This window comes from Nansenia antarctica, assembly GCF_963989245.1.
Source record: "Nansenia antarctica genome assembly, chromosome: 5".
Taxonomy (NCBI): domain Eukaryota; kingdom Metazoa; phylum Chordata; class Actinopteri; order Argentiniformes; family Microstomatidae; genus Nansenia; species Nansenia antarctica.
In genome coordinates this window covers 74489351-74501850 of record NC_137690.1, presented here as the reverse complement: position 1 = coordinate 74501850, position 12500 = coordinate 74489351, and the positions used below count along the sequence as shown (strand labels likewise).

Below are 12500 nucleotides of genomic sequence, written 5' to 3'. Positions count from 1 at the left end.
ACACAAGACAACCCACAGACTGATACACAAGACAACCCACAGACTGGTACACAAGACAACCCACAGACTGGTACACAAGACAACCCACAGACTGGTACACAAGACAACCCACAGACTGGTACACAAGACAACCCACAGACTGATACACAAGACAACCCACAGACTGGTACACAAGACAACCCACAGACTCACTGAGACTGATACACAAGACAACCCACAGACTCACTGAGACTGATACACAAGACAATGGCGGGAGTGAAAACTGTCCCTAGAAACGACCCAGAATGACGAACCACGTCCAGTGGTTTAAGAACTGAGGTTGGCCGTAGGAGCATTACCTGGACAATTTTTCATATTAACTTATTTCTTCTAGACAAAGACAGTTTTATCATCTGTCCAAATACCCAAGTACTTATCATGTGGGACTTGTTCAATTTGGGCTTCTTTCAGGGAACAAATATGCAGATCATTGTAATCAATATTATGGGATCTAGAGATACATTTACATTACATTTTGCCATTTAGCAGACGCTTTTAATCCAAAGCGACTTACAATTCCGAATTACAGGGACATTCCCCCTGGAGTAACTGAGGGCTTACTCAAGGGCACACTAGTAGTGGTGTGGTTTCAGGCGGGATTTGAACTCACAACCTTCCGATCACAAGTCCAACTCACTATCCACTAGACCACCACTACCCCACCAGAGATAAATATACATTTAGTTTTGTCCTCATTCAGTACCTGCATAATAAGCGATTTCGTAATAGAATCAAAACCTTGCTGAAGGTGAAGGATAGCCTGCTAAACTGAGGGGGCACTCATTAAGCTGACAATCATCAGTGTAAACAACAATTGTTCAATGACAAATGGTAAACAGCAGTCGACCCAGAATTGAACCTTGCAGAACACCTTTATTAACATTGAGAAAACTAGACTGAACTTCATCTACTAAAATACATTGAGTACTTTCCTGCCTGTAATTTTGAAACTAATTACAGTTTACTGATCCAAACTAATGGCAGATGACCACCTGTAATAGGAGGGCATGCTAAGTAAGAAAGCCTTGAGATAGGGCGGTAATTATTCAAATAGCTGGGATCACCCTCCTTATTCGGTTGTTAAGTCTGACGTCAAACGTGACGTTTAGCAATTTCCGGGTCCAAACCAGAAATTCCCTGCACCAGAGTACCAGTGTACTAAAGCACCAGAGTACCAGTGTACTAAAGCACCAGAGTACCAGTGTACTAAAGCACCAGAGTACCAGTGTACTAAAGCACCAGAGTACCAGTGTACTAAAGCACCAGAGTACCAGTGTAGTAAAGCACCAGAGTACCAGTGTACTAAAGCACCATAGTACCAGTGTACTAAAGCACCAGAGTACCAGTGTACTAAAGCACCAGAGTACCAGTGTACTAAAGCACCAGAGTACCAGTGTACTAAAGCACCAGAGTACCAGTGTACTAAAGCACCAGAGTACCAGTGTACTAAAGCACCAGAGTACCAGTGTACTAAAGCACCAGAGTACCAGTGTACTAAAGCACCTGAGTACCAGTGTACTAAAGCACCAGAGTACCAGTGTAGTAAAGCACCAGAGTACCAGTGTACTAAAGCACCAGAGTACCAGTGTACTAAAGCACCAGAGTACCAGTGTACTAAAGCACCAGAGTACCAGTGTACTAAAGCACCAGAGTACCAGTGTACTAAAGCACCAGAGTACCAGTGTACTACAGCGGTAGAATGACAGTTCAATCGTTTTTTAGACTGGGATCTATTCATACAACAAGGGACACAGCACTTTCCCGTTTTCCACATATTGTGAGCCTCGGAAAAGCGCTATATAAATATAATGAATTATTATTATTACTGAGGCATTTCAAAGAGAGCGCCTCAGCCAACTTTGGACCCGGAAACACGTCACGACTTAACAACCGAATGACGAGGGAGTACATTGGACGCCTTCCACACTTTAAGAATTTTACCAGAAGAATTTGCCATGATAAAAATATGAGCCAGAGATAGGGGATATTGAAATCATGGTTTCTTTCATATAACGAGCCTGCAGAGATAAAATGTTGGTTAAAGGCATCACTTATTTCATCCATAATGATGTTAGAATTGGATAAAACTTGTTGAAGTCGAGAGGGTGAGGAACTATTACATTTCAATGATTTAACTGCCTTCTGCAAAATCTAGTTGGGTCACCACCAGAATCAGAGATAGTGTTTAAATAGTTACTTGATTTAGCCTTCTTAATTATGGCAGTTCATCTATTTCTAAACTCTCTGAAGGATAGCTAAATCAGTAGCTAAATCGGTACGGTATTAGTATGGATACAGTAACTCCTGTCAATATCTGTTCTAGTCTTGCCTATGCAGGCGGGCGGGTGGGTAGGCAGGTAGGGAGGTAGGCGGACAGGCAGGCAGGGAGGCAGGCAGACAGGCAGGCAGACAGGCAGGCAGGCAGGCAGGCAGACAGACAGACAGGCAGACAGACAGGCAGACAGGCAGGCAGGCAGGCAGTCAGGCAGAGTAGGCAGACAGGCAGGCAGACAGACAGGCAGACAGACAGGCAGACAGACAGGGAAGGAGGCAGGCAGACAGACAGACAGACAGACAGACAGACAGGCAGACAGAAAGGCAGACAGGCAGACAGGCAGGCAGGTAGATGAATCGTGAACCCTTAATACCCTGGCCTGTCTCACCGAGAGTTCAACCTGCAGATCCAGATAGGCCCAGGGTTAGGGTTAGGATAGCCCCAGGGTTAGGGTTATGATAGTCCCAGGGTTAGGGTTAGGGTTAGGTGTGGTTATCAGGTGTTATCACACCTGAGTCAAGTGAGATAAGTGAAGGTGGGTCATATCAAAGGTATGTGTAGCAGTTAGCTGTCCGTGACGACATGATGAACATCTTCATCAATCTTAAGAACCAGTCAAACAGGAACAGGCCTGACCAGGTCTTACCTGGGTTCTTTCCTCAGAGTGACTGACTGTGGAGCAGAAGTAGCAGAAGAAGAACCTGGCTCCACAGTATGTTTGAAGTAGTGCCAGAGGACTCTATTTAACCGTAGGGGCTTTAACACACTACTGGTCCAACCTGAACCATACTGTGCTGTGCTGGCTCGGATATTCTTCCTTTCACATTGTCCTTTCCAGCACTTCAGCAACTACACTGAACGTAAACATTTAAACGCAACACTTTTGGTTTTGCTCCAGTTTTTTCTTGAGTTGAAATGATCAAAGATCTAAGACTTTTTCTATGCACACAAACGGCCTATTTCTCTCAAATAGTTTTCACAAATTAGTTTAAATCTGTGTTAGTGGGCACTTCTCCTTTGCCGAGATAATCCATCCACCTGACAGGTGTGGCGTATCCATATGCTGATTATTGCACAGATGTGCCTTAGGCTGGTCACAATAAAAGGCCACTCTAAAACGTGCAGTTTTATCACACAGCACAATGCCACAGATGTCGTAAGTTTTGAGGGAGCGTACAATTGGCATGTTGATTGCAGGAATGTCCACCAGAGCTGTTGCCCGTGAATTGAATGTTCATTTCTCTACCATAAGCCGCCTCCAAAGTAATTTCAGAGAATTTGGCAGTAAATCCAACCGGCCTCATAACCACAGACCACGTGTAACCACGCCTGCCCAGGACCTCCACATCAGCAGGGTTCGACAGTAACGCCGTTTTACTTGTCCGGAGCAAGTAAAACTTTCACCGGATTTGTTTGCGCGGGTTTGTAAAATCGTGAGTGAAGATATTATCAAAGCATACGCGCCTGTCGATCACCCGTACGCTTTGATAATATCTTCACTCACGATCATCTAGTCTTGCTCCGGACAAGTAAAACGGCGTTACTGTCAAACCCTGCATCCGGCATCTTCACCTGCAAGATCGTCTGAGACCAGCCACCCTGACAGCTGATGCAGCAGTTGGTTTGCATAACCAAATCATTTCTGCACAAACTGTCAGGAACCGCCTCAGGGAAGCTCATCTGCCTGCTCATCCTCCTCACCGCGGTCTTGACCTGCCTGTAGTTCGTCGTCGTAACCGACTTGAGTGGGCAAATGCTCACCTTCACCTTCGATAGCTTCTGGCACTTTGGAGAAGTGGGGCGGCTGTGGCGCAGGAGGTAGAGCTGCCGTCTAATGATCGCAAGGTTGGCAGATTGGCGGTTCGAGCCCCGGCTGGCCACATGTCGAAGTGTCCTTGGGCAAGACACTGAACCCCAAATTGCTCCCAGTGAGCGGGCCGGCGCCTTGCATGGTAGCTTGCTGCCATTGGTGTGTGAATGGGTGTGTGAATGGGTGAATGAGAGGCCGTTGTAAAGCGCTTTGGAATAAGGCGCTATATAAGTCAGTCCATTTAGAAGTGTTATTAGAAGCAACGTGTCCAGAGAAATATTTGTCACATATTTGTCTTATTCAACTCAAAAGTCCCTGAACAGACTTTCAATTGGTTTTCACTCAACTTTTCACTCAAAGAAGAGCCAACCCCTGTCTTGTCTGATCGTCATCCCAGTTGTGGAAATTTTATTGCGGAAGAATTAAGAGGTGACATTTTTTTTCGTTTTACCTCAATGGCCAGCTCCGGAATTAATATTCCACAACTTGAATTTTATATTAGTGTCTTCATCAATGTCTTGTCTACGACAAACTGAAAACCACTAACATTTCACATTTGGGGCATTTATTTGTGTAAATAGCAGACGTGCGCCTCAAATGTTCACCTAGCAAAACCCTCTCTCTCTCTCAGAGGATCGTATTTTTAGTTGATATTTCAAAACATGATATAATCAAACATGATATGGGCAGTGATATTTGTTAATATTTATATCTCTATCTCTATATATTGATCTATATTGTCGAAATGACTGAACAGTTGAATAACAAAAACCGTTGTATTGAAATCGGGCAACTGACCCGACGAACTAAACGGGCAAAAATCAGGAAGCGTAGCGAGAAAACAAAATCACTACTTTAAACATATAAACCGCCGTTTTAGAGTGAGCTTGAGATTTATATTTGTTTTTGATGCAAATACTATTGTTAAATACCAACATATATCATGCTTTTACAGTTTAAATATTTAAATATTTCGTTATTTCCCAGAAATCATCTAAACGGGTTTGACCTGCCTACTGCTGTATACACTGGCTGTTATCCCCGAGCACAGCCCAGGTACGGACTACTTACGGCCAAGCTCCACCTGCTGCGTCGCGTCAACTCGCCATCGACGTTGCGTCAACTTCCCGTTGTCCAAGCTCCACCTGCTGCGTCGCGTCAACGTCAACGTTCTACTCTAGCTCCACTGGCATTTTTTGTATACGGGAGTAATTTCACCCTTGACTTGATCATACAGAACATTTTCCAATCAGGGTAATATTTTATCTACATATTCCCAAATAGATAGTTGCTAGTTCAGTAGATGTTCAACTAACTGTCAACAACATTTCAACTAACTAACCACTAATCCTAAACCTTGCCCTAACCTTAAATCTAACCCTATCCTTAACCATAAATCTAGTTACATATCAACAGAGTTGCAGTTGATAGTTTGAGCAGCTGTGGATCATCTATAAGGGAATAAAGTGTGACCCCAGTCAAGTAGGAAATGTCATACTGTCATATGCTCCACCGAGCGCGAGGAGAGCTCAGAGCGCTCGGTTATTAACAAAGACGTTCATAGCGGGAATTTCTGGATCAGGAGAGCACCTACATTCTCTTACATCTCTTTCATCAATTATGGGTACGTATAGCTTAATTTATCCACATCTGCTAGCGGTTTTAATACACTTATTGTCAAGGATGAGCCGTTCGTCGTCCATTACTGCAACAAGAGTTCACCACAGGTGCGGTGATTGACGCCCCACGTGGGGCGTCTCATTGTGACGTCTGCGTCCATCCACCGTCAAAAACCAGCAGCCATCGGACGCAACGCTGACGTGACGCAACCATCGGACGCAACGCTGACGTGACGCAACGCAGCAGGTGGAGCACCTTTCATTGATTACAATGCATTTGATCCCAATTTCGGACGCAACGTACATTAGACGCAACGCTCGATGGCCATGGTGGAGCTTGGCCGTTAACCTGAAGCACACAGTCACTTTACTCTACAGGGCTCCCACACCTTCTGAAACATCACATTCAAGCACCTTTCAAGGACTTTCAAGACTCAATTCCCTTAAATTCAAGGACCCAACACGGCATAGTTTGAGACAGATCTAGATGAGAATGTATATAATAGGAACTATCCGCTCACAGACAACAATTAAAAAGAGAGGCTTGAATGTGTGAACACTAGATGGTCTCTTGCCTTCTCTACCACAGCACAGCAAAACTATATATTGTGAAATATGTGTAAAGTTAAGCAATACAGAGACTTATTTACTAGTTGACGAGCTAAGTAAAACATTTGTAAATAAAACAATTTTTGAGAGAGAGAGGAGAATTCAAGCACTTTCAATGACCCATGTCTATTTTCAAAAACTTTTAAGGCCTTGATTTTTTTTCTCTCAAATTCACAAACTTTCGAGGATTTCAAGGACCCGTGGGAACCCTGTCAATACTACCTCTCACACTCACTGCCACAAGTGCAATACTCATGACGTTCTACTTTAACTATTTTATTTTATTTGACTATTTGTGCTGCTAATTGTATCCTGTCTTATTTGTCTCCCACAACGTGTCACATCTCACTTAAGTCTTAAGTACTATTGTCACTTTATTTTATCTGGACTTATCTCGCCTCCTGCCTTATTGTCTGTGCTGCAATGTCAGGAACCAAAGTCGAAGAATTGTACTTAAGCCTGCCTCCCGACACTGCACTTTTTGTACTTTTATTTCTGCACTTGTATTTTGTATTGCACCTTGTTTTTAGTGTATTTTTTATCTGTTGTTTCTCTTTTACTAGTGTTTTTCTGTTAAGCACTTTGGGGCGGCTGTTTTGTCGTTGTAAAATGTGCTATATACATAAACATTACTTACTCTCTTATGGGATTTTTTTAAATGTCTACTTTAACGGGATAGAGACAGTAAAGACTGACAGTAGGGGTGGGTGGGTGAGAGAGAGCAGGGATGACATGCAGGATATGTCGGCGGCCAGAATCTAATCAGGGACCCTGCGATTACATGGCTGACGACTTGGTGTGCTACGCCACCCAGCGCCCCCAACACAGCTGATCCTCATTAGCAGAGGTAGGAGGCCCAGTGGTGTCGTCTAGTGTTTTCTAGTGGGTATCATATTGTGATTTTTCCCTCCCAGCCTCATATCGTTCATTTCGGAACGCCATAAAAATAAATCTGCGCTCCCTGTCTAACGTTATATATATATATATATATATATATATATATATATATATATACAGTATATGTATATATACATGTTATAAGGCTGATCTGTGCATGATAGTGCTGCATTTTGACATATTTCATATCGCATCTCCCCCCGTTGATGGTATATGACGCTATAGTCAGTCGCAATGGTCCAAAAGTCAAGTGCTTCGTAACACAGACGGGGTGAATTTTATGAATGAAAGTGTGAAAGTTCTGTCACAAAACGCTGTTACGTATCCTCACACATGTTTAGGTGGGTATATGGAAATCCTTGGCCTTTCCTAGTGGGTATACGGCCTAGTCCTGCGTATCACCTAGACTACACCACTGAGGAGGACTCACTAGTGGCACATGCTTGTTTAGCGCATGAGTACAATACTTTTTTCCTGTGTCATTCTTTGCACACTTTTTAAAAATTTACATTTTTACATTTTTGGCATTTAGCAGACGCCTTATTCCAAAGCGACTTACAATCAATACATTTGACTAAGCAAGTGAATCATCAATCCACCAGTCGTAGCAGGAAGAGTAATCCAGCTCAGGCCAGGGGCCATTGATAGAAGGAAAAACCTTCTATCACCTTCTTCTAAACCTAGTTTTTTTTTTTGTTTGTGACACTGGAGAACAGGGAAACAGTACAAGGGAGGCAATAGATGTTCTTAGGGACACAGTAGAGGGGAAAAGCGGGTGTCTTCAGGAGACGCAATGCTGAGGGGCAGTAGATGTCTCAGGAGGAGCAGTTAAGGTGTGTATTAGATTAGAATGTTATCATTTCTTTAGCTGTGTAGTTTTATAGAGTTAATACCAATGTCTGGTCTACATTTCATGTGAATAGCGTCAATGAAAATACGTTGAATTAAAAAATAGTTGATTGTGTTTGAATACCTATCTCCTTTCCTGAAGCTAAAGCTCTACCTCTGTAGGTCTCTCCTCCTCCGCAGGTATCTCCTCTCCTGGACAACAGCTCTATGTATGTAGGTCTGTACCCCTCTAGGCTTCTCCTCTAGTAGCTCTGACCTCCTGAACTATTGAGCCATCATCCATCACTCCAACCCCCCCCTCTGTTAGTAAATATTGCATAAGCAGAGATGAGAGCGGCAGTAGTACAGTGAGAAGAGGAATGTGGGATAGCTCGCTCGCTCCCTCCCTCCCTCCCTCCCTCCCTCAGAACACACTTGTCAGAGAGGACGTAAGGTTACACACTGTACAGGATCTACCAATGTTCCCTGAGGGGGGGAGGGAGACTAGATGCTGTATCGCGGTGACCTTGCGACTTTTCCTTGACCTTGTTTGGAGTTCGGAGAAAATGTCGAAAGTTCGGAGAAAGTGTCAAAAGTTCGGAGAAAAATGTCAAAAGTTCGGAGCAAAAGTCACAAGGAAAAAGCAGCGCCGAGACGAATCCGACTATCCTCGTTCCCTCCAGTGTGTCAGGTGGACATCTGTATGGATGTATTCATTCACCCCTGTGTACTAATAACCAGTAGCCAGGAACTTCCAGGTCAACTTCCTTCAGTTCAGAAGGGCATCCGAACGCGACCCTGGAGTTGTTATGTTAAACGTTGTTGCCCCATGTTGAATCTGGTGAACTGACTGAGAGCTGAACAAGTGTAGAATAACTCCAACCGGTTGTCGTCTTATCGATGACGCGTGATAGTTCTGTCCTGACATCCGTGTGGCCTGGGGTGGTCCAGTGGTCTAGCACCATGCCCTGGGGTGGTCCAGTGGTCTAGCACCATGGCCTGGGGTGGTCCAGTGGTCTAGCACCATGGCCTGGGGTGGTCCAGTGGTCCAGCACCATGGCCTGGGGTGGTCCAGTGGTCTAGCACCATGGCCTGGGGTGGTCCAGTGGTCCAGCACCATGGCCTGGGGTGGTCCAGTGGTCTAGCACCATGGCCTGGGGTGGTCCAGTGGTCCAGCACCGCGGTCTTCAGTGCACACAATTATTTGTTCTTTGAAATTTAAATACGATACGTCTTTGGTCTCAACCGGTTACTAAGATCCATTACAACACAACTCCATGCCTTGTGCTGCACATGGAAAGCAAGCATTATTTTGAGATTATTATTATTATTATTATTATTATTATGATCATCATCATCACTGGTCATCTCCAGTCTTACTGGCATGTATCCCCACTCACACAGTGCGTCATCATCATCATCATCACGCATAGGAACCAGACTGAACAGTTGGGATCTTATATTTAGAATGTCGTTTATAATAATGCAGGATCAGTTCAGTATCAGTGCATAGTTCTTCTGACAGGAATAGTGTCGAAAACAAACAAATACTGTCCTATCGGTCCCCATCTCCAAATAATATTCCTACCCTCCTACCCCTGTACCCCATACGCATTCCTCCAGCATTCAGATCACCTAAAACTATGATTCATTCACCCGCTATAATTACAAAAAAGCCAACCTTACAAACAAAGAAAAAAAAAAACGACTATATGTATGTAAATGCTATAGAAAAGCAACATTCAGAGACATTAATAACACTCCTACTCTTACTACTAAAGCTTAATTTCAATACATATCTTCCTATTGCACCTGTATCATCCAATTACAATCATTTAAAGAATAAGGAGGGAATTGTGTACCGTAAATAAAACACAAAAAACTAAAAACAAAACATGTCGACAGACGATCAGACAGATCAAATCTAAATTACCTGACATCTAAATTATTAATTTCTCTTAAGGCAGTTTGTGACGTTAGAATTATAAGGTTCTATCTCTATTTTTGTCAAAGTTCCGTTTTTTACATAATCTGATCCATTAGGCGTTTATTAATGCCTGTGTGGCGTTATTTTTTTAATGTTTAAAATGTTTAGTTAGTAATTAATAAAATACAAAGGTTCCATCTCACAGAACATAATGGAATGTAAAAACTTTGACGCTCAATATCTCTGAACTGCCCTAAAAGGAGATAGAACCTTCTCATTCTAAACGGAGATAGAACTTTATCATTCTAAACGGAGATAGAACCTTATCATTCTGAGCTCACGAGTTGTCATTTTGGTATAATATGAGTGATTCATTGGTACAGCAGGACTGTAAACAGTGGCGCATGGCTTCTCTTCAGTGCAAACAAATGTGGAGCAGTGCTGGCCAGGGTCTGGGCAGTGGGGGGGTCTGGGGTGTGGGGGGGTCTGGGGTGTGGTGGTGATGACATCATGATGACATCACGGTTTGCTGGCCTGTTTGAGGAAGCGCTGAGACTTCTGCCTCACCATCTGGTGCTGTCGCCGAGCAACCTGGGCCGTGTCGATAGCCTCCCGCAGCCTCTGAGGAGGAGACAACACAGTCAGGTAGGTACACACACACACACACACACACACACACACACACCTGGGCCGTGGCGGGGTGCTGCAGGTGGACTACACACACACCCACACACCAGGGTTTCCGTTAACCGGTAATTACCGGTCTTTGTCCGGTAAAATGTGTTGAAGTCCGACAAATTGAAAACTCGTCGGACATAATGTCCGGTGAAAATAATTCCCTCTAAGCACAATTTGGCTTCGGGCCACCATTTTCAGCTGAGCACCAAACACACACACACTCATACACGCACAACACTGCCCGAGAGAGAAGGACCCGCCCCCTTTAGTTAGCCTGCCCGAGAGAGAAGGACCCGCCCCCTTTAGTTAGCCTGCCCGAGAGAGAAGGACCCGCCCCCTTTAGTTAGCCTATAGCCTATAGGCTAACTAAAGGGGGCGGGTCCTTCTCTCTCGGGCAGTGTTGTGTGTGTGTTTGGTGCTCAGCTGAAAATGGTGTCCCGAAGCGGAGCGGATAACAAACGAAATGGACAACATTTACACTATGGAGACAAACTTCAGCGATATGATCTAACAGCCGGTCTTCAGGACGACATACAAAAACAGTTATGTTCTCCTCATTGTCATACTCCCGAGTCCGATTAAGTATGATTTGACAGGCAGCTAAACGAAATGCCTTCCCAACCAGCGAGACCAAATGACGTTGTTTTATTGATAAAAAAAAGGGTAAAACTGGAAAGAGAAAATAGAAAACTCTCATTAATCCCAAACAATTTAACAAACTTCAGTTAACGTAATGTGGAGTCCGTTCATTGATCGATGCTGTCTGTTCAGTTCCCAGTGAGGCGCCCGTTCAGCGCTGGACATAATGGCATAGCGCGCATGCGAATCATGTTATATTATTATATATTATATAGCTCGCATCTAATCGTATCGGATGAGAAATAGACATTAAATGGCATATATAGGCCGCTACACAACAGTAATCACCGCGACAAACAGCTATATTAGATTTGGAAAAAAAAAAATATGATTTTGAAAAAAAAAAAAATATTATATTTTAATCAGATGACCGGAATATATCACGTTTGTCCGGTAAATCGAAATCTTCCCGGACACGATGTCCGGCGGCAATTTTTTCTAACGGAAACCCTGCCACACACACACACACACACACACACACACACTCACCTGTGCCGTGGCGGGGTGCTGCAGGTGGAGGACTCTCATGTCCTGTCCGTCTCGCTTTGGGATCTTCAGTTTGTTCTGCTCCTGCAGGGGGACCAAGTTACTCTTCATCATCATCTTCATCATCATCTTCATCATCATCATCATCATCATCATCATCATCCTCATCATCATCATCTTCGTCACCATCATCATCATCACCACTGTACAACACTTAACAACTCAGGGTTCGAAATTAACACTGTTTTAATTGTCCAGAACAAGTAAAACTTTCGCTGGGTTTGTTTGCGCGAGCACGACGACGCTGCTGGATCCTGGATCTGTTTACCTGTGTGCAGGAAGAACAACAGACGGCGCAGGCGGCAGACCAGACTAGATGATTGTGAGTGAAGATATTATCAAAGCGTACGGGTGACACTTTGATAATATCTTCACTCACGATCATCTAGTCTGGTCTGGCGCCTGCGCCGTCTGTTGTTACTTGCTCCGGGCAAGTAAAACGGCGATAATGTCGAACCCTGTCTCTCCATCATCATCATCATCATCCTCATCACCATCACCATCACCACTGTACAACAAAACTCAACATCATTTAGTTACACAAACATCTTAGCCTAACCAGGCCCTCAGGTTATTAGTTAAAGGGAAAAAATGCGGAAACCAAATCACTAGAACGTGTCACAAATATAATTC

The 12500-nt window shown here is 43.9% G+C and overlaps 1 protein-coding gene across 1 annotated transcript in view; it reads right to left on the bottom strand.

The window, feature by feature from the left end:
- Positions 1-9709: 9709 nt before the first annotated feature.
- The window catches only part of vps13c (vacuolar protein sorting 13 homolog C), a gene marked incomplete at its 5' end in the record, with an annotated part of 128043 nt that continues 125252 nt past the window's right edge, over positions 9710-12500 (bottom strand). Inside the window, 2 exon segments of the mRNA XM_080531967.1 lie at positions 9710-10625; positions 11811-11891. Coding sequence (XP_080388093.1) covers positions 10524-10625; positions 11811-11891 — 183 coding nt within the window. The 3' untranslated portion in view covers positions 9710-10523.